At 37.7% G+C, this 23807-nt stretch overlaps 1 protein-coding gene across 8 annotated transcripts in view; it reads right to left on the minus strand.

The window, feature by feature from the left end:
• The window catches only part of CORIN (corin, serine peptidase), a 253425-nt gene that overhangs the window by 192022 nt on the left and 37596 nt on the right, over positions 1–23807 (minus strand). For all 8 annotated transcript variants that reach the window (XM_078446147.2, XM_078446148.2, XM_078446144.2 and 5 more), the window contains exon 3: positions 14266–14466. In XM_078446147.2, coding sequence (XP_078302273.2) covers positions 14266–14466 — 201 coding nt within the window. The remainder of the gene's footprint in view (positions 1–14265; positions 14467–23807) is intronic.

Genomic DNA, 23807 nt, shown 5'->3' on the forward strand with positions numbered 1-23807 from the left:
ACACACACTTGAATACCACTCATGCATTAAAAAGAATAAAGTCTCGCCATTTGCAAGGACATGGATGGAGCTACTGAGTATAAGGCTAAACAAAAAACATCAGTGAAAGACAAATACCATATGATTTCACTTATATGTGGAATTTAAGAAACAAAACAAATGAGCAAAGGGAAAAAAGAGAGAGATAGAGAGACAAACCAAAACCAAAACAAAACAAACAAAAAAAGGCTCTTAATTATGAGTACAAACTGATGGTTACCAGAGGGGTGTGCTAGGTTAATTAGGTGATGGGGATTAAGGAGGGCACTTGTCATGATGATCACAGAGTGATGTATGGAATTGTTGCATTACTATATTGTATGCTGGAAACTAACATAACACAATATGTAAACTAACTGGAATTAAAATAAATATATATGTATATATATGCATAAAATATATGTTTACCAAAAAAAAATACAGCTCAAAGACAAAAGAAAAAATTGTAATAAAAGAAAATTAAGAAAATTGCGGCTATAAGACTAATAATAGTAATTTAAGACTGAAAATGTTTACAAGTAATAAATCAAAATTGACGAGTCTTAGGATAATCACTATAAGCACATTTAAGAAGATGCACATATAAGGAAAATAGCAAGTCAACAAAAAATATCCTTCTAAATCCAAGAACCCAGAAGTGGAAGAGAAAAGTCCTGAAAATGTTAGTAAGAAAAATTTTTCCTGAGGCCCCTGGATGGCTCAGTCAGTCAAGCATCTGACCTTGGCTCAGGTCATGATCTCACAGTTTGTGAGTTCGGCCCGTGTCAGGCTCCGTGCTGACAGATCAGAGTCTGGAGCCTGCTTTGGATTCTCTGTCTCCTTCTCTCTCTGCCCTGCCCCTTCTTGTGCTCTGTATCTCTTTCTCTCAAAAATAAACATCTTTTAAAAATATAACAAATAAAAGAAAAAATTTTCCTGAAATGAAGGAATAAATGAATCTGCATATGAAAAAGGCAGCCATATTTCGTTATGACATCAGAATGATGGACATCAAGATACAAACAGTTTAAGTTAATAAGCTTAATAGAAGAATTCTTCAAGAACTTTGTCAGGAAGTAAGGACCAAATTTGTTCATTGTCCTTGAGTTGTCACTTCTTTCGCTTTATGTTGAACAGAGACAACTATTACGTATTTAAAAAATTTTTTTTTTTTACATTTACTTATTTTTGAAAGACAGAGAGAGACAGAGCACTAGTTGGGGAGGGATAGAGAGAGAGGGAGACACAGAATCTGAAGCAGACTCCAGTCTCTGAGCTGTCAGCACAGACCCCGACGCGGGGCTCGAACTCACAAATCGTGAGATCATGACCTGAGCCGAAGTCATACGCTCAACTGACTGAGCCACCCAGGTGCCCCAATTATTATGTATTTTAAAAGAAGGAAAAAATATTTTCCTTTTCAATTCAAAATTAAGATTACAGTGTTTTACTTATTTTTGTATCTGTACCTCTTTTATGTTGAAAATGTTGGTTCCTGAGAACATGAATGTAAATACTTATTTGCTTTCTCCTGTAATGTGCAAACAATGCTTTCAAAATAACAACCCCAATATAACAATAAGACTGCCTAATGGAAACTTGAAATGAATTAAAGATTTAAATATAACACCTAAAACCATAAAATTCCTAAAAGAAAACAGGAGAGGGGGGAGCTTCCTAACATTGATCTTGGCAATGGTTTTTTTGATAAGATACCAAAAGTACAGGCAACAAAAGCTAAGTAAATAAGTGGAACTGCATAAAACTAAAAAACTTGAAAACGCAACCTCTGAAATGAAAAATCATTTGTAAATCATATATCCAATCAGTGGTTAATAGTCAAAATATATAAGGAACTCACACAACTCGGTAGCAAAAAAAACAAATAATCCTAATTTTAAAATGGGCAAAGGACCTGAATAGTTTCCCAAAAAAGACATACAAACTGCCAAAAATAATATGAAAAGATGCTCAACATCTCTAATCATCAAGAAATGCCAATCAAAACCACAATGAAATATCACTTCACACCTGTTAGGATAGCTATTATCAAAAAGACAAGAGATAACAAGTGTTGATGAGGATGTAGAGAAAGGAGAACCCTTGAACAGTGTTGATGGGAATGTAAATTGGTGTAGCCACTATGAAAAACAGTGTGGAGATTCCGCACAAAAATAAAAATAGAACTACCATATGACCCAGAAATGCCACTTCTGGGAAAGCACAATTTCTTTTTTATCTGCAAAAAAAATGAAAACACCAATTCACAAAGATACATGCACCCCGTGTTCACTGCAGCATGATTTACAACAGCCAAGACATGAACAACATCAATGCCCATTGATGGATGAATGGATAAAGAAAATGTAATGGAATATCATTTGGTCATAAGAAGAAATCCTGTCAATTGCAACAACATGGATAAACCCAGAGAAAGACAAATACTGCATGGTATCATTTATATGCGGAATCTTAAAAAAAAAAAAAAAAAAAAAAGGATTTCACTGAAACAGAGAACAGACTTGTGATTGCTAGGGGCTGAGGGGAAATAGACCAATGTAGATCAAATGGTACAAATTTTCAGTTACAAGATCAATAAGCTCTGAGGATCTAATGTACAACAGGGTGACTATAGTTAATGACACTGTGTGATAGACTTGAATTTGCTGAGAGAAGAAGTGTTCTCAGCACACACACACAAAGAGTTAACTACATGAAATCATGGATGCATCAATTACCTTGATCTCGGCAAACATGTCAAAATGTATCTGTATATCAAATCGTTACATTTTACACTGAAAATATATGCGATTATATTGGTCAATTTTTCCTCAGTAAAGTTGGGAGGAAAACAATACTACTTGTTGAAGTTTAAGCTTTCTTTGCAATTCTTCAGGTGCTTAGAGTACATCCACTAGGGATGAACAATCAAAATATTCTAAGTTCAGTGGAGATAATTCGTTTATTTTAGATGGTCAAGTCACTAACTTGATATACAGTTAGATAACTTGTTGCCTTGTTTTCAATTTTTGATGAATTTCTTCCTTTGGTATAATTGTTCATTAAGTAAGTCATTTACCTGATTCTAAATCAAAGCTACATGAATGGTACATTTGAACACGTCTTATTTGCATCTCTGTCACTTCCTTCCTGCCTCTCTTCACCAATAAGAAACATTTTTATTAGTTTCTGGTGTATCCTCTGTTTATTTTTTAATGTAAATAAATAATTTCCCCTTTCCATTTATCACACAAAAGGTGACATTTTATACACTGTTTTGCACCTTGACTAACTGATTCACTATTTAGTCCAGATCATTATGTATATAATATATTATACATTATATATACATAATATACATATATCAGTGTGTAGCAATCTACCTCATTATCTTCCCAGATGTATCTTACACTATTACTTGGCTAAACCATGTTTTGTTTTGTTTTTAACAGTTCCCTCCTAATGGACATTTAGAGTATTTCCATTCTTTTGTAATTGCAAATAATGTCAAAGCATCCAGGTTTTTGAGGGATATTCTTTTTAGAATTAAAGAAATTTTCTTTCTTTTTTACTGTCAAATTTTAACAAATGTGTTTGCTTCAGCAATTGAGATGATCAATAAAAGAAATCTACTGTAGTAATTAAATGAGGAGACATACGAATAAAGTGTCTAATACTAAGCCATCCTTGCATTTTTATAAAGCCTATTTTGTTAAGATGCAATATATTTTTTGGTATTAATAGATTTGGTTGCTGATATTCTATTTAATAGCTTCGCATTTTATAAGTGAGATTTGCATTAGTCTACCCAGGCTGTTATAACAGAATACTATAGACTGGGTGGCTTAAAGAACAGAAATTTATTTTTCTCACAGTTCTGGAACTGGAAGTCTAAGATCAAGGTGACAGCATGGTGTGTTTCCAATGAAACCTCTCCCCTTGGGTTTGGTAGATGCTCTTTCATTTTTTATTTCATTTATTTCTTCTTTCCCCAAGTTTTATTTAAATTCCAGTTTAGGGGCGCCTGGGTGGTTCAGTCAGTTAAGCGGCCGGCTTCGGCTCAGGTCATGATCTCACAGTCTGTGAGTTCGAGCCCCACGTCGTGTGTGTTCACATGACCTCTTTTTGGGGTGAAAACGGAGAGAAGGAGAGCAAGTTTTCCTCTGTCTCTTCTTATAAGGGCACTAATCCCATCATGATGGTCCCCCTCATGACCTGCTTTAGCCCTAATTACCTCCCAAAGTCCCCATCTCCAAGTGCCATCACACTGGGTGTCAGAGCTTCAACATACGAATTTTAGAGGGATACAAATATTCAGTCCATAACATTCCACCCTTGCCCCTCCCAAATTCATGTCCTTCTTAACGCAAAATATATTTATTCTATCCCCAAAGCCCTAAAAGTCTTAAGTCAATCAGCATCAACTCCAAAGTCTAAAGTCCAAAGTCTTATCTAAATACTATCCACATCAGATATGGGTGGGACTCAAGGTACAGTTCATCCTGAGGCAAAATTCCTCTCCAGCTGTGAAACTGAAAACGGACTTGTTATGTGCTTCCAAAATGCTATGGTGGGACAGGCATAAGATAGACATCTCCATTCCCAAAGGGAGAAATAGGAAATAAGGAAGGGGTGGCCGGTCCTCACCTGAACACTGACAGAACTTGATGTGTCCCCACACATTACTTGCTTCACTGCATCTCATGATTGGCTATAACATGGCCACTTGGCCAATCCCCGAACTCTAAAACTAGCAGAGACTTTTGATTTAAAGTGTCCATTTCTTTTTCATGGCAGCACTCTTGTATTATTTATGTTTAAACTTTTCTGTTGACTTTAAAGGATACATAATATGGTAACATACTGTGGCTTAATAGCCATCGAGTTAACATAAATCAGTTTCTTAATGTATATCCATTGTCAGAACACATTTCTAAACATACAACCAAAGCAGAAACAAACTCTCTGAGCTGATTGCTTAATAAACAATGAAATTTGAAAAGAAATTTCAAGAAGGGAATTGTATAATTCTAGACCTCCCACTTCCTGAGGTGATCAAATTCTCAGTAGTACCTATAAAAGCAAGGTTGGCCTTCCCATAAAATTGAAAACTATTGTTCAATTTACCTAAGATAATTATATGATAAATAAGTTTTTAAATTTAATAATGAAACAGTATAATCTCACCAAAAATTAAAATTCCAGGTCAAACCTTTAAACTAAAATTTACCTCTATAATTATAAATAAAACTTTATTGTTTGGGAAAATGTTGTATTTCTTACAGCATATAAATGGTATGAATTAGAAACCTTATCTTTTAAAGAAATAAGAAGAATTGAAATAGACCATGTTTTCCTCTGTCATTGAAACTCCTATAGAATTTCTCAGGTTGTAAATATGTTCATTATCTTAAGGCAGTGACCAGACAGCAGCTACGACTTGGGGACAGGATTTCTATCTGACTCACCCTTATAGTCTGCACAGCCAAACCCCAGAGCATGGCACCCAATAAACAGTTGCTGATGAATAAATGGTGCTTCCCAGAATATCCTAAACTCTCAGAAATTGAGATGCCTCATAAAGCCTGGAAGAGTACGTACACATCAGAGTGAATTCACACCAATTAACATAATTATAAACAAGTACTGTAAGTTTTATCAATTCAAACACCACATACAAATATTAGATTAATGATGCAGTGGAGAAAAATATAAGCATAAAATATGTTAACAAAAAAAGACAAGGAGTGGTTTATATCAAATGTAAATTGGTACAAAGCTTTTGGCTTACAAAACTCATTATCATATTCATTTCAACTACAAGTAAGTGAAAAGACATATTCTCCAAAGGCATAAATAACAGCAAACAGATTCCCACTGATGGTTTTTTTTTTGCTTTCAACACAGAATTGTACAAAGACCAAAAACCTAAGACAGTCAGCAAATTGAATGATTCGGGCAAAAGAATATACACAATGCCAATTTTCTTTCAGAACCAGAGTAGAATAACTTACACAGTTGTTTTTGTTTGTTTGTTTGTTTGTTTAGTTTTATCTGAGAATTTGTCTTTTAAAAGATGATTTGTAACCTTGAATTGTTATTGGGACTGTGATTGTAATGCAGTATTACCTTGTTGTTATTTTTTTTTCTTTATACAGATCAAAGATATTGGGCTGTTCTTTCAGAAAAGGAAATTGATAATAAATCTGGAGAGGAAAATTTTGAGCCACAGGCCTTTGACATAACTACCTAAACTCTGACTTGTAATGTGTTACAGGAACATGCTTTGGGGGGAATATGTCACCTGTGGAATGTGGCAGGATTCATTTTGGAAAGAAGGTCAGAAAGTCTTACCCAGAGATCTTTGAGAAGGGAAGACTGGGACTGTAGTCAAAGGAGAGTGAGCCAGTCACCAATCCATTACCCCTTTCAAAAGCCTACCTCTGCAAGTTTGTTCTCTCTGGGAGAGACCCAATACTTCCCAGTCATCCAAAGATGAAATGAGGAGAAAAAAGGAAGAGTGGGGGAAAAAAAGAGAGTCCAGTGTTACATTCAAATTTCCTTTCTCTCTCTCCCAAGAAGTGTGTCGGTCTTCACTAGAATGCTACCATGCGAACTGGAAGAACATGAAGCAATTATTCAAATGCTTTGCTGGCTCTTGCTTAGATGTTGATGCTAGCCAGAAGCCCATGTCTGAATCTCATAAGTATTCTTTAAGCCTGAAGAATATGATTAATATACAGTGGAGGGCAACCAACTGGGTGTGAACATTGGTGTCGAACACTGGGGGTTAGCAGAGTACATAAGCGAGGGTGTCCAGGATCATGACTGTGTTACGGAAACTGGTCTGGATCACCCAGCAGAAGAACCAAGTGGCACTCAGAGATCTTGGAAGGCAGGAGGTTTATTTTACACCGGGGGGCTCAGAGGAGATCGTTCTCCAGAGGACTGAGCCCAGGGCAGAGATCGTTCTCCAGAGGTCTGAGTGCAGGGCATCAACAGAGGGGACAATTTATAGTCTGTTACTTCCGCATTCCTCATTAGTAGTAATTTGGTGCTCACAGCAAGCAGGGTGGGAAGAACAACCCGGAAACGGAAGTTTTTAGGCAGGGACTGAAATTCCCCTATCAGTCCTGTCGGCCATTTTATAACAGATTTTTCCCTATCAACTACAGTAAATTTTGTAGTAGCAAATTCCTAATGAAGCAGCTTAAACAGGCCTTCAACTCTCTTAGCTACCAAAAACTACTTTTTTCATCTGGAATATATGTCCTTACTCATAATTCAAAGACCCCCCAAGTGCCTATACATAGAATTTTTACTGTCTATGAAGAATCTGATTTGGAGAAAAATAGCATTTCTATTTCCATTAATCTCCTACTGAAATTGAGCATACTTAAATTATCAATGCAGGCAACAAATGTAGAAGAACAAATTAAAAATTATATCTGGTATTTTCATATCAACCTGGAAGTATTATAGACATTTCAAATTATTATTTATACGCATCCCTGTTATAAAATTATAGTTATTGGCCTATAGCTAGATACCATTGTTTAATGCGTTAATAGACATGTGAATTACTGTATCATGAATTTGTATTTCTAATATTTTGGTAACTGAATTGTAATAAAATTGCCTTCCTTTGTGATTCTGTGTAATTTTTTTTAAGCACCAAAACAATACTCTGAGAAGGTACCCAGAGGCCTCATCAGATTTCAGAAGGAGCCCTGGGCACAAAAAACTTAAGAAGCTCTGCCATAGGGTTAGGGTGGGGGTGCGGTCAAAAAAGAAGAAGAAGAAGAAGAAGAAGAAGAAGCTTTGCCCTAGAGCATCGCTGCTTTTTCTAGGGATGTGACACAAACAGCTAGCATTCTGTCACCCTAAAGCAGTATTTTGCAAGCTGAAAATTGTATAGGCATTTTTACGGGAAGAAAGTTATGCAAGTATATATACAATTAGATATAAACCACTTTATGCCTATAGATCTAACACAACTACAAAATTAGTATGTATAAATTAAATTGAAACAAAACTACAAAAGTAATGAAATTTAAGTTAATTACATTAATGAATAATATTAACATTATTCTCTGAAAAGCATGGTGCTGAGGCACAAGTTTCTTCTGTCTTTAGGACACTTATACTACAATGTATTCCAGCGGAGTAAGTGGGTCACCATTTTTCTCCACCTGAGTTGCCCTGAAGGTGCCCTTTGCACAAGAAGCTTGTATGTACTTTAGATCTGCAATTGACAAGAATATCAAGTCTGCCTCTGTTCCTTTCTTGATGCGTGGCAAATGTCTAAGCAATGCAGCTTAGCAGCAACATAAATCATAAATAGAAGCTCAAATACAGGCATGAAAAGTCCATGTAAGTACTTGTTATAAGATGGTTATCCAGGTTATCGAGATCAGGCTTACATCAGCTATTTTATATTGTCGTTGAAATGAAAGCATATACTTAAGAAATTGTTACAGAGAATTCTTGGATCCCCAGAATACATCTGAGGTCTCTCAGACCCCAGATGGAGAAGTACTATCCAACAACAACAGAGGAATGCTAAGGATACAATTCTCAGATGCATTTAATCCATTCACTCATCTACATTTACACATGTAAGAACAGATAAGCACAGATTCCTACTCCAAAGGCACAATAATCCACAGTCAGCAATCTACAGAGGTGTGTATCTTACTCTGAGGACAGCAGAACTGAGTTTTGAAAAATATAATAAAGACATCTAGGGTTCTATTGTTAATAGTATTAGAAAACGTCAGGATAAAAGAAAGATTTCTGATGTCTAATTAGACTCCTTCTCCCAAGTACTCCCTTGGATAGTTGCCTGATGAATAGTACTCGTGGCAAAACTTCAAAAGATGCTCTCTGATCCTTTTAGCCTCATATTCTTGCAGAACTCATTTTCAAGCTAATAGAAATCTATGTAACAAACAGAAAACCAGGAAGAAAGAATAACCTTAGGGTTTTTGATTGGTATATAAGCTTTCTACACTCAGCAAATTTTGAGCATGTGGTTAGGGCACCTTTGGTACAAAGTTATCAGTGCTAATAAATCTCTGCTTTTTAGACAGCTTCGCTGTTCTGATCCAAGTCATTTTATATTCAGAAGAAAGACTCTATAATATTTCCTAAAGAAAAAAAAAAAAAAAGTAAACATAAGGTGAATGTCCACTGTTAGGAGAATCGTTGAAATAAAGCATGGCCTAGGGGCGCCTGGGTGGCTCAGTCGGTTGAGCGGCCGACTTCGGCTCAGGTCATGATCTCGCAGTCCGTGAGTTCGAGCCCCGCGTCGGGCTCTGTGCTGACGGCTCAGAGCCCGGAGCCCGTTTCGGATTCTGTGTCTCCCTCTCTCTGACCCTCCCCCATTCATGCTCTGTCTCTCTCTGTCTCAAAAATAAATAAACGTTAAAAAAATTAAAAAAAAAAAAAAAGAAATAAAGCATGGCCTAATGACAATATGGACTGCTATTCAGTCATTGTAATAATGAATTAAAGCTAAATTGTTGTCTTGGAGACATTTAGTCAAAGTATTCTTGAATGAAGAAAACATTTTATGTAATAAATGTGATCCCATTTTTTGAAAAACAATGACAAGAAAACCTGTACGTATGTTATTCTATATACAGGTATGTGCATATATGTTTGTGTATGATTATAGGAGCATGGGGAAAACTATAAAATCATATACACTTAGTCAACATGGGTTAACCATGGGCAGATTGGGGGTAATATAATGCAAAAGGAAGGAGAGGGAATGAAGAGATTTATGCAAAAAAAAAAAAAAAAAAAAAAAGAAAAATACTTCCATTTGAGCATAATATGTATAATATGAACATAGTTGTGCATTATAAAAAAGAAGAAAATAAGCTCCCAATGTAGGAGGAGATGAAAAACAAGCACTAGAGTAGATAAGGAAGATAAAAATGATTGAGGGGTAGGAAGCAATTCCTGAACAGCACAGTAAGATCCTCCAGAAATATGCTCCTATGTAAAAGCAGTGAAAACACTGGGAAAAAAAATTATCAAAATCAAATTTCTCAAAACTTTGGAATTTAACCAAAGGCTTGCATCAATTAGAGGAACATTTATTCAAGAAAAATGACTGAACCATAGTGAGAACTCTGAGCTTTGTAGCATTTCATCTTGCCCTATTTCCATCACCATCTCCTCAGTTCTGCGGTAACCTTGAAAACCAATGGCTTTGCATTTATTGCAAAAACCTGAAACTGAGGGGGGAGGCAATGGAGAAGAAAGAATGGGTTTGAAGCTATCCAAAAAGCAGTCCCCAGAAAACTGTCATTATTCAACCTGTCTGGAAGATCCCTGGAAAGAATCCATTCTCAGAGCTTCTCCTTACTTGACCTGACTCAGAACTTTTTGTTGTTGTTTCTGACTCAGAACTGTCTATATGGAAACAGCCCTATCCCCAGGGCACTTGTCAAAAACAATGTGTGGGGATTGCTAAACTTCACAGCTACCTAAGGCAAAGATGTCCTTGGAAATAAGAGGCTGACCCAAAACACCTAAAAAGGAAAAACTGGAGAATAAGATAGCCAAAGGGGCCTTAGAATGGCTCTCATATATTCTCTGGGACCTAGGCGGCCAGATTGTGCACATATTCAAGAAAGCTATGAGGAGCCAGTCCCAAAGCCACATAATTATTATATAATGCTGTTTATATTAAGTGTTCAGAATAGGCAAATCCATAAAGACGGAAAGTGTAGGAGTTTTGGACACAGGATGGGAGAATAGGGAAATGAGGAATAATGGATACAACATTTCTTTTTTCTTTTTTTTTTTTTTTTTAATGTTCATCCATTTTTGAGAGAGAGCGCGCGCACATGCACATGAGTGGGGGAGGGGCAGAAAGAGAGACACAGTCTGAAGCAGGCTCCAGGCTCTGAACTGTCAGCACAGAGCCTGGGGCAGGGCTCGAACTCACAGACTGTGAGATCTGAGCCGAAGTCAGATGGCCAAAACCAAGTGAGCCACCCAGGTGCCCCCAACACTTTTTTGCATGGAGGAAAATGTTCTAAAATTAGATAGTTGTGGTGGTTGCACAACTCTGTGAATACATTCTTAAAATCTTGTATTTTACGTATTAGAGGGTGAATTTTATAGTAGGTGGATAATAACTCAAAAAGTGTTCTTTTGATTAAAGTGAATGATAGATATGATGCATTCTCATCTGATGCAGAGATTACGGATCTGGTTATCAAACAACATGATGAGAAAAAGGAACATCTTAAGCTTTTTGCACATTACCCCACTCTTTGTCACTTCAATTCCTGATCAGTTTCCAGGTTATTCCATTGGCCACCATATTATTTTTAACCCAAATGCTTTTGGTTGGTCAAAGAGTTTTTTTTTTTCTTTCCTTAAAATTCAGTTTATGCTTCAATACATATACAAGGAGAAAAGGTGAAAATACAAAAGGCAACCTAGAAAAATGCCTTGCTAAAATATAACAGGCGAGCTATCAACCTTTTCCCTTTCCGTATCACAGCTGGGTTTCAAAATGCAGCTCATGGAAGTCCAGCAGTAACAGATGTCACATAAAACCTACTTTATACATTTACAAAGCTCTGTCACACAGTGTAATACAGGGAGGATTGTGATTAAGACTTTACAAACTAAGGTATTCTATGCTTTGGCTTGATATTAAGGATGCCCAGGGGCAAATGTGTTAAGGAGAGGCTACTTCCTGGTACCTTTTGCCAGAAGGTTAGTCCTCGGTTTCCTACCCAGGATATTTGGATGGAACAGAATGTCTGGCCACTGTATTTTTGGACTGAAGTGGACTTAAATAGCTTTTACATATGCCAGGAATTTAAAATGACATTTTAATTAGAGAGCAATTTTTTCAGAGGGACAAAAGCAAATTCTCTCCTAGGTGTTAGTAGTGATACAAGGCACTACATGATGCTTTAAATAAAACTGGTTAAGTAACTACTAAGTGCAGAAGTGTGATCAGACATTATTAATGAGAAGTGATAAAGCAGATATTAAAAATTGGAAATGTCTGCAGTTTGTTTACTTATTCATTCAATAAATATTTTCTTGTGCACTGGCTATACAGCAGCAAACAAAACAGACGACTCTCCTGGAGCTTAAAATTTGCTCTGCTCCTGCAATGAAAGCAATAAAACTAAATGAAGAAGCATGCAAAACTTGAAAGAGCACTGGTCTACAAGTCCCAGGATCTGAATTCCAATTTCATGCCTATCACGTACTAGACAAGCAATTTGGGATATGTCAGCTAAGCCTCAGTTCCATAACTTGAAATGGTATGTGTCGCCTGTCCTGCATACGTCATCAGTTAATTATATATAAGGAGAAAAGAATTTAACTATGCCCTAAAAATGACCAAAAGCTCTACAATCACAGGCTAGCAATATTACTGAAATGTATGAAAAACTATCGAATCCCTTGCAATGAACAATTTTAGTTAAGATAGTGTATTGAAGGTCTATGTGGTTAGCAGTAAAGCTCAATGCTGTCAAGTACATGAACAACACGGAATGACATATATTCAAAGGTGTTGACCTTTCTCCATTTAACCGTGCTAATTTCACCTGGATTTCCTTTACATGTCAAATTACATTCCTCGTCTCACGCAATGTTCCAGTCATAGGAAGAGAAAACGAGTCGAACAGACCTCCATCAAGCTTCCAAACTGAGTAACAAATACCATATGTTTCTTTACTCTTCACAGTATGTGTTTGCCACTTCTACTTGAATCTTAACAAATGACAAAACTTTCAAAAGAGAGAAAAATCCACTTAGCAAAAGAAAATAACAACCGCTATAATTGCAAACACATTAATGGGACTGAGCTTTTGCTTAAATTACCTCTGCACTTCTGATGAAAAACACTGTCCTTAAGAAAAATGAAGGGCTTAAAACATGACGAAAACATTAAAAACTTCAAAGTAAAACTCATGAGGAAAGCAAATTTTACTTGTCATACTTTGGGTTTGCAGTTATTACCGTCAGGTAATAAACACAAATCCGTATTAATCACTGGTAAACACCAAGCATCAGAAACAGTTAATATGTAGGTGCTGTGTGAAACAATGGAATCCAAACAGTCTGTCTCTTTAGGTCTAGAGCAATAGAATAACCCTGCTTTTCTTCAGACACTGTCGAATATATACCATGATCGCTAAAATTTAGCTTCCTCCTTCCCTTCCTGGCTCAGGATGAAAATCAATACTCTGTCCTAGACCTAGGATGTGATTCCCTTTGTGGGTTTTCATGAAAGAGGGAGGAACAAAGAAGGAAATGACCCCAGATGGATGAGTTTTGTATAATTTTCGATCACATGACCTTGTTTGGGGAAGCAGAAAATAAGAATGAAGACAACTACAGAGAAAGTTCTTACAGTGACTGCGCTCTGATTATGTTTGCCAGAGCTGACTGGATCAGAGCTGAGGCTCTCAGGCGCTTGCCCCCAACTCTAATCCCACCAGCAATCTGGAAGCTTAGTGCCCTTACTAAAAATTTGAGGGATATTGAGGAATAAAATCATGTTCCACAGCATACCGTCTGCCACTATCTACCTGGTCGCATCTCCACACTTTCTGTCCTCTCTCTCTCCCAGCTCTTGTTCTGGAATACCTGGCATTGGTCCTCAAGCAGGGTTTCATACACACCATTTTCCTTAAGGTGTGATTGTCAGTCATCACATAAAATAAATTGCACAGCCAATAAAGGGGGGAGAAGAGGGAAGTAAGGAAAGAAGAACGCGTGAGCACCTCAAAAGTAAATGGGGGGGGGATAGTTCCCATTCAATCATTGACATTCTATTATAGAACCGAGATCCTTCCCACAAGGCACCAATAACAAAATAAGTAACTTCACCTACATATTCATTTATCTATCTCAAAACAAGTAACTTCAAAACTTCAAAACAGAAGCACAAACTTTCAGAGATGAACCACCATAAAAATCAATACCATTCTATCGGGGCAAGCAGTGTGCCTCAGAAATGTTGAATGACATTCATACGTTTTCCTTTTCCACCCTTATCCCTCCCTATCTGGATGGCCGAGCTGATGGCATTTCATGTTTAGGAACAGAACCCTCAGTTAGGGTTGCTGGGTAAGTGAGTGCTACGTGGCCTCTGTGGCCAGTTCGTGGTCACACTTGGTTGCCACGCTTAAAATCCACCTGTAGGTTCTACAAATATTAAAGGGCATGGGTATTCAGTACCTTCAGACTTACTTGTGTTCCTGTGATTCTGGTTCCCTGGGAGAGAAGCATCCGTGGTCCAGGCTGGAACGTGCTGGTTGGGATGCGTGGCAGACGGCACAGTGCTCTTGTTACAAATCGTATTTGTAAGAACAATATCAGACACTGGGACTTCACCATCGGTGACCAAAGGTTCAGTCCCATTTGATTTAAAATAGGCTTTTTTTAATGTTCCTGAAAGACAAAAAAAAAAAAAAAAAAAAAAAATTCTGATACATAATTAGAAGTGTTTATTTTTAAAAACATATTGAGAAAATTCTTGAACTACTTTCCCAAGTCTCATTCTATCCTGGCTAACCCAAAGAGGAAGATGATGGCTCACGAAACTGCCCACTTCATTGGAACAACCAAGAGAGTTTCTTTTCTACCACAAATAACCTAATCCTGTGAAGAAACCACTGCTTTCTCAAAAGCTTCAGGCATAGAAACTGAGCCTCCCATCTAGGGTTCCCGGTGCCCAAAGAATTCAGGGCAATTCCATTTCACCTGAGACTCACAACAAATAAATGAAATGTGGTGAATCTTGGTGTTTCCTTCTGGCTTTCTCAGTTTCTCAATTTCATCCACCATTTTATGCTACTTAGTACCCAGGACACAAGCTCTTCATATCTCTATATCTGCCGCCAAAGGACAACAGTGCCTGCTTAGGTTCAGGCCTTTATTTCTCCACATTTTCCACTAAGTTTCAGTGACCTGTGCATAACAAATAAATAAAAATAATAGGGCTCATATATTTACCAAGCCTAGCTCGGAAAACCCGCCAAAAAGTAAACTCTAATTCTAGAAAAACTAAGAGAAGGAACTAAATTACCTTCATCTTTGACCAGAACCATAAATATGACTATAAGATACAGGCATTAAAACTAAGATTATCAACTGGTCACTTTCTCAGGGTATTCATTCATCGACAAAATAGTCAAACCTAAGATTACTGGAAATCACCTCACTTTGGCTTTAGGCCGAAACTCCTGAAAACCTTGAAAGAGATCATGTATTTTTAACTTAGTAAAAATAGACAACAGGTTGTTTCCAGAATATAGCACTGCAATTGAGTATGTCACTAAAATAAACAAATGTGATATTGATTCATTATAGAAATACCCAAGGGAGATTTTTTTTCTAAAAGAATTTACAGCGAATGCTCTAATTGGCTCTCACTTTTCCAAACAGTCCACGGACCATTAAAAATAAAAGAAATATAAATAAAATGTTTAATATCAGTCTATGGAAAAAATTTCCCTACATGTGCTTGACACTTGGAAAACATTAACTACAAATCAAAATAGAAAAGCAGCTGTTTTCTAGCTAACTAAGGTCAACAGTTTCATCTGCCAAAGGATTCTAAATAAAACGTCGGAGCATAAAAACTCAATCGTGACCATGTGGTGCAGGTAACATACTCTCCAAACTGTCTGTATGATTATGAGTAAGTATTAAATGCAGTAAGCAAAATGAAAGACTTCATGTAATTGTTTTTTATTTTCAAAATGATTGAGATCAAAATAAATGTATTTGATAGACTTGATGACTATGTAATACAGATTTCATTCATACAGGAAAATTTACCAATCAATTAGATATAATTTTATTTTCATCCATTTATTAGTTGCTCTCACCGTTCCTTATTTTGGCATAAATAGACTTTTCACAATAACATGTTAATTCCATTAACGTGGCCATGATGAACTTTTAGTATATGTGCTGCCGAAGCGAGCACCATGATGAACTTTTAAAGTCCATAAAGTTGACTTACTTAGCAGGCTAACCCTCTGAGTCAGCATCCAGCTCTGTCAACACACATTTAGCAAATGCAAACTCCTCACAGTTACATCCCTGAGTAATCCAATTCAAAAGGAGTTGCTTTCCATATGAAATATTTCAACAGTTGTTCTCAACATTTTGCTTGTAATAATTAACCATATTAATAATCTTTCCTTTAGCAGTGTTAATGACATCTGCTTAGGGAGGCAAACCGGAAGAGACGCTTAAATACAGAGAACAAACTGAGGGTTGATGGTGGGACGGGGAGAGGGGAAAATGGGTGAGGGGCATTGAGGAGGACACTTGTTGGGATGAGCGCTGGGTGTTGTATGTAAGCGATGAACCACAGGAATCTACCCCCAAAACCAAAAGCATACTTTACATACTGCATGTTAGCCAGTTTGACGATAAATTATATTTAAAAAATTAGCTAAATGAATTACCAGAAGAAGAAGAAGAAGAGGAAGAAGAAGGGGGTCATCTTCTGAAACACTGACTGGAAACACTGAGATAATAACTTTCTAAAAAATTCAGCTTCCTTGCTCTTAAATTCTACATATGAAAACAAGCTGGCAGAATAGATAGAAAGAGACAGGTAATATATGATACATGGTAGTTGCTGTAGTTAACGTCCCTAAAGTACATTTTTAAGAGACAGGCAGATGGACCAACCGACAAAGAAGGAGAGAGAATAAACCTAAGGACCTGTCTTTAAAAGCCTGAACTCACTAGGACAATTTCTTTTCAAGCAGCTCTGGAAACCGACCAACTCTCACCTCACAGTTGGTCATTTTTTAAAACGTACAAACATTAGAATTCGATAAGACTAAATACCCTCAAGCTACACCACGGTGAGCTATAAAAATGCTGAGAGTGATTAGCCCACAATCGAGAGTTCACTCTTCCAGTTTCGCCCCAGAATTTTCTACACTCTTATTTTTACAGTGCTGTGGTTAAAAGTACAGGTTCTATAGCCTGACCACGTGGGTTTAAATCCCATCTCTGGTGCTCACTAGCCCCGAAACTGGGCAAAGTCTCAACTGCCATTAACTAAGGAAAATAAAAGTCCCTCCCCTCATGGGACTGGCTGTTAAGATCAAATTAGTCAATATATATATAAACATTTGGAACAGTTCCTGGCACATAGTAAGTTCTCAGTAACTGTTAGTCATTAGTACATAATGATAGTAACGAAAGTAAAACTGTCTTCCTTAGGGCTATTTAGGTACTTTTAAATAACTATCAATTTCCATTTACTCTAAGTGCATCCCACATAACAAAATGGCTAAGGAGGGGCGCCTGGGTGGCGCAGTCGGTTAAGCGTCCGACTTCAGCCAGGTCACGATCTCGCGGTCCGTGAGTTCGAGCCCCGCGTCAGGCTCTGGGCTGATGGCTCGGAGCCTGGAGCCTGTTTCCGATTCTGTGTCTCCCTCTCTCTCTGCCCCTCCCCCGTTCATGCTCTGTGTCTCTCTGTCCCAAAAATAAATAAAAAAAAAAAAAAAAAAAAAACAAAAAACGTTGAAAAAAAAAAAACAAAATGGCTAAGGAAAATTTCAAAAGTGAATCACCTAACCTACTTTTGGAGTAAAAGAAGTGTGGCTCTTTCACGCCCAGTTAATAATATAAGGCCCCACCAATCAAGGTTGTTTGGCTCAAAAGTGTATCAGCTCTGGAACACAGCTCTGTTTAATTAACAATGTTTAAGGAGGGGCACCTGGGTGGCTCAGTTGGTTAAGCATCCTACTTCGGCTCAGGTCATGATCTCATGGTTCGTGGGTTCGAGCCCCACGTCAGGCTCTGTGCTGACAGCTCGGAGCCTGGAGCCTGCTTCGGATTCTGTGTCACCCTCTCTCTCTCTGCCCCTTCCCGCGCCCCCCCCCCCCCCCCGCCTCTGTCTCTCAAAAATAAATAAAACATTAAAAATAAAAAAAAATGTTTAAGGAAAAGTCTATAATTCCAATGATAATATCTGAACTTCACTGGTCACTTATAATGAACGTATCGAGCACTGTGGTAGGCAAAATTAATGTTCCTCCAGAGACATCCACCTCCTAAGTCCCAGAACCTGTGAATATGCTACCCTACATACCTTAAATGGCAAAAGAGATGTTGCCAATGTGAATTAGTTAAGGAATTTGAGAGGGGGAAATTACCCTGGATTATTCATGTGAGCCCAAGATGGTCACAGGGTTTTTACAAGCAGAAGAGGGAGGTGAGAGGTTTTGTGTATCAGAGCCACACAGTGTGAGAAGGTCTTAATGGACCATTGCTCATTTTAAAGATGGAAAGAGGCCACAAGCCAAGGAACACATGAAGCCTCCAAAAGCTGGGAAAGACAGGAAACAGACCGTCCCCTAGAGTCTCCAGAAGGAATACAGCACTGCCAACACCTTAATTTAGCTCATTGAGACCTATTTCGACTTCTGCCCTCTACAACTCCACGGTAAGGTATTTGCATTGTACCGAGTAATCAATTTGTTACAGCGGCAATAGGAAACCAGCACAAGCACCTTGCTAAGGATCTTCACTATAAGCATCTACTGAGTTAGTCTTCCAACAATCTTTTGAAACAGATGCTATAATTAACTCTCATTTACAGAGTTTCAGGGAGGAGGAAACTGAAGCTTTCAAGAGTTATTTAATGCACCCAAGAATGGAGTCAGGACATGACACACACACACACATATACACCCATATACACTTCTCACTTTGGACAAAGTCTGCAGGTTTTAAAAAATCAACCATCATACACATGTAAAAAAATTATCTTCCTATGATGGGAGTTTAAAAGTAATTCCTCATCTTTACATCTCTAGCCATGCGGTAATACATTCACTGGGCATTTTCTATGTGCCAGGAATGCTGTATTTACTCTCTGCTGAAAACACGACATTTTGTAAAAGCTCCTTATCATCAAGACGTTTATAGATTAGTTGAAATCTATAGTTGAAATAGGCATGTAGTCTAAAAATACAAACCATGATACAAGTGCTTTGAGAATGGTAAGCATAAGACAATCTGATGACAGAAAGCAGAGAGGTAGCTGTCATTCCATTTGAGAAAGCCAGGAAAGGTTTCCTAGGAGGAGATCATACTCAATATAAATCTTAAAGGATAATTAAGGATTGTCGAGGTTTGAGCAAAGCATCTGTGGGGAAGAAGAAGGAGGTATAGTAATAGGGAATGGAGAACTTTCTAGTTGGAGCAAAGGGAGAAAGATACTGAAAACCTAGCGGCAAGTAACTAAACATGGCTAGCACATGGGGGCCTGGCAAGAGGAAAGGCTAAAAGAGAGAGAAGAAGCCAGACTATGAAGAGGAGTTCCTGTTAAAGGCTTGGAGTTGTTCTTGTGATGAAGAACTTTTGAAGGATCTTAAAAAGGGTGGCACATTAGAATGATCACTGTGGCAGCAGCATGGTGATGGAAAGGGGTCAAGTCCAAGTGAGAAAAGAGGAAGGTCTGATCCAAGACAAAAGCAGTGAGGACTCAGGTAACATTTGGAAGAGGCAAAAATTATGGGCTCATCAGGGAAAGAGTCAGAGGTCACTTCAAGGTTTCTGGTTTGAATTACTGTGTGTATGAAGGGACCTTCCACTGAGATAAGGGTGACAGTCATTAAGGCTGTTCATCAAATATTTTCAAGTCTCTCGCATTCACTAAGACATATGCTTGGGTCACATTCTCTGGCCTCATTCCCTGTCTCTGGACATTTCTGATGTTGTGCTCAAAGGGCACAAGCTTCCAGTTATAAGTTGAATAAGCTCTAAGGATCTAATGTACAGCATGGCAATTATAGTTAATAATACCATATCATACCCCTTTGAGGAAAAGAAAAGAATCTCCAGTGCTCTTTTTCTTTCTCATTGGCACAATAACTACACAGGTGCAAGATGATGGCTGGGTGATCAGTTTAGTCCCTGAATGAGCATAGCCCCCATGTCATTCGCAAAGGACATGCAGCATGAGTGAGAAATTGACCTTTGCTGTTTTTAAGCCACTATTATTTTAGGGTTATTTTTGTTACACAGTATTGCATAGCCTATCCTGACTAATACAGAGAATGAAAAATAGAATTTGTAGGAGCTGGCTTTCGTTATTGTTATTGTTATAATTCACTGAGTATAAAATCTAGAGCAATCTAAGCATTTCCTCCAGAATGCCTTGCCAGACCCCCACAAATCTGATCTTTGTGGTCCCAGTGCACACACTGTTTGTATCACACATATACTCAAGAGCAATTGTCTGTTTTCTTGTCTGCCTTCTTGAAGGTAGGAAGGTGTTCTATGCATGTCTGTATCTCAAGTGCCCAGGAGAATGCTTGGCACCAGTGTAGGCCTTAAAGAATATTTGTTGCATGTGTGAATGATGAAGCAACTCATGGATGGGCGTGGATGACACTTCCAAGAGAGTCATGGGTGTAAAGTGAGAAGAGAGAGAGCCTAGGACAGAAACCCCAACCATTTAATGGCTAGGTAAAGAAAGATAAGCTCCAGGAGACAGAGAAAGAATAGTCAGAAATAGAAGAAAAATCAGAAATGATAATATGCAGGCCAAACAGAAGAGCATTTTGGGAAGAGAGTCAAAACTGGGCAAGAGTATATCTGGTCACGTGACCCTACTTGAATGAAAGACAGTGTTGCTGGCACCAACTAACAATGAACATGCTCTTTGTGAGCTGGTGTAAACAAACACAGAGAGAAAGCACGCGTTCTTCATTTCAGAGTCTTGTTCAAACACACATCAGTTTCAAATGCTGTGCATTGGAAAAAAAGTCACCGCCTCAGTGAGGCCACCATACAATGCACTCAGTGCCTCAGTAAGAATATTTAGTAGTAGGACAAGAAGAGAAAGAGGGGAAGATCAGATTGCAGTGGGTTGAGGACTGGATCAAGCACAGAAATCACCTGGGGATCTTGCTGGAAGGCAAAGGCAGGAGGTGAGCGTGGAATCTGCATTTCACACAAACTCTCAAGTGATGTTGATGTTGCCAGCCCATGGCCCACACTTCGAGTGTAAGGCTTTAGACTCCCATTTCAAAAAGCTTTAGATGTTACACATAACCTCAGACCTGAGCGGTTAAAGAAAACTATTCTCAAGTTTGGAAGCTTTATGTCCCTGAATCTGTACCAGAAGACCAGGGTTATTAAATGAATTTGGGGGCTCAACTAAGTAAAATGCGGAGTCAGGTCATAAAGGATCATAGAGGATCTTAAATTTTTTGGTGTAAGGAAATAAGGATCTGGGAGGTTTTTCCAGGTTAAAGTGATAGTCAAAATACAACATTATAAATTAGGAAGTTAAAATTCTTATAATTCCAAATTCTCGTAAAAGCCACAAGCTGTAAAGATATTTTCTAAGAGAAAAACTCTAAGTTTAATCAATGATCTTTAGCTGATCTAGCATTTTTGTAAGGAATATTTCTCTTGAGTTCAAGAAAAATGGCCTATTTACCATACTTGCGACAATCTTCACCACTATCATTTTTCTTTCTTCTTTATCACATGACAAAAAACAAACAAACAAACAAACAACATAGTCCTTTCATAGTATTAGGAAAATTAGGAATGTTACCTCATACCACTCATAATAAGCTTATGCCTAAAACAAACAAAATGTATTTTTGATGTGGATGTATGGAACAGCCTTTGAAACCAAGGCTTCAACAGCCTGGGAAAGAAGATAGGGAGCATCCTAATGAGATTTTTTTGGACCATAACTTTGATGCAATTAAATTAGGATGAACAATGGTTTGCAAAGCTCAGCGCAAACCAAAACCCAAAGCACCACACTTGTAGGAATGTTGCAATACCCCCCCTCATTTTTTCTCCCTGACACATACTCTACCCACTTCAACCTTCTCTCCCTATACCTGCCAAAGGCACCTTTGAAAAGCTCTACCAGATCAAACATGTCACTCCCTTACTCCAACACCCTTATTGTCCCCATTGTGGAGTTCAAGATTAAAGTGCCACTCCATCAGAAAAGTCTGCTCTCAACTCAAACTAGCTTTGGGCCCCTGTCATAAACTCTCCTAGCAACTGTTTCTTCCCACATCGGTTACCTCTGTTGGCATTAAGTGCGTGATCATTTTTTAATGCCTTCCTCTCTCGTTGAACTGTGGGGTCCAGGAGGGTAAGTTTATTCAATGCCAAGTTTATTCAATGCCAAGTTTATTCAAGGAAGATTGCCTTGCACTCAATAAATGTTTGTTAAAGGACTGAATAATTCAGTATCAAATATAGCCACAATTCTCTTTCAAATGTTTCCCAACATAGCAAAATAAATATTGCATATATATGTTTAGATATTATTTATACATTTACATATAATTTCAAGCAGATATCAGCTCAATCTCTAATAAAGTACTCCAGGGCATAAACCGACTCTTCTAAGGATGTGATGGCAATATAACCTGCCCCCAGTTTAGTTCTGATAAGAAATGGAAAGCCTCTGAAATTAACACTCGGTCTAAGCATAAAAGTCATGTGAAACCTGCCATCACATTGCAAATCCAACAGTGAGTCAATTTTATTCCTTCCCAGCAACTATACTGGCAACTGAAATACACTGTAGCAATGGCTGGGTAATAGGGTTATGGGGTTATGGGTTATGGGATTACTATGACACTGGATCATTGCACAAAGATTCTAGGTCTTATGGAGAGAGTTTAAAACAGATAACCCCATTTTTAGTCAATTTTTGACTATAGTAAAAACTAATTCTTTCCTTTAATAATGAATTTTGTCATTTATAAAAACACTTTCACAAATTTTTTCATTTGACTTTCGTAACAATGCTGCGAAATGAATAAAAATTATATTCCTCCACTTACAGAGAAGTTAAAGCATCTGACCAAAACTCACACATCTAGTAAATGGAAGAGGAAGACATTAAACCCCAGCTTCCCAGTGACATTATAAATTACATTTCTATGTCACATGGCCCTTCATTATTAGGTTATAACTAAAGAAATAAAAATCTAGGGAGAATATTGTAACTTTCCAACTCTTCAATTTTCCCTTCAATGTCTTTCAAAAACCTAAATCTTTAAAAAAAAAATGTTTAGTGTAATTGACATACAGTGTCACATTAGTTTCAGCTGTGCAACATAGTGCAACTTCTCTCTGTTATGCTGTGCTCACCCCAATGTGGCTACCATCTATCACCATAAAATGCTACTACAATATCATTGACTATATTCCCTATGCTGTGCCTTTTATTCCTGTGACTTACTCGGTAACAGGAAGCCTCCCAATCCCATTCACCCATTTTGCCCATCCTCCCACCCACTTCCCCTCTGGCAACCATCAGTCTGTCCTCTGTATTTAGAGTCTCATTCCACTTTTAGTTTGCTTGTTTGTTTATTCACTTTTTTGTGTGTTTTTAGATTCCACTTACAAGTAAAATCATATGGTATTTATCTTTCCTAGTCTGACTTATCTCACTTAGCATAACAGACTCTAGGTCTATCCATGCCATCACAAATGGCAAGATCTCATCCTTTTTTATGGCTGCATAATATCCCGCTGTGTATATATATCACACCATCATATCCAATTGTCTATTGGTGGACAATTGGGTTGCTTCCATATCTGGACTATTGCAAATGATGCTGCAATAAACATGGGGGTACGTACACCTTTTTAAATTAGTGTTTTCATTTTCTTTGAGTAAATACCCATAGTGAAACTGCTGGATGATATGGTAATTCTATTTTTTTTTTTCATTTTTTGAGGAACATCCACATTGCTTT

This window comes from Panthera onca, chromosome B1, assembly GCF_046562875.1.
Source record: "Panthera onca isolate mPanOnc1 chromosome B1, mPanOnc1 haplotype 2, whole genome shotgun sequence".
NCBI lineage: Eukaryota > Metazoa > Chordata > Mammalia > Carnivora > Felidae > Panthera > Panthera onca.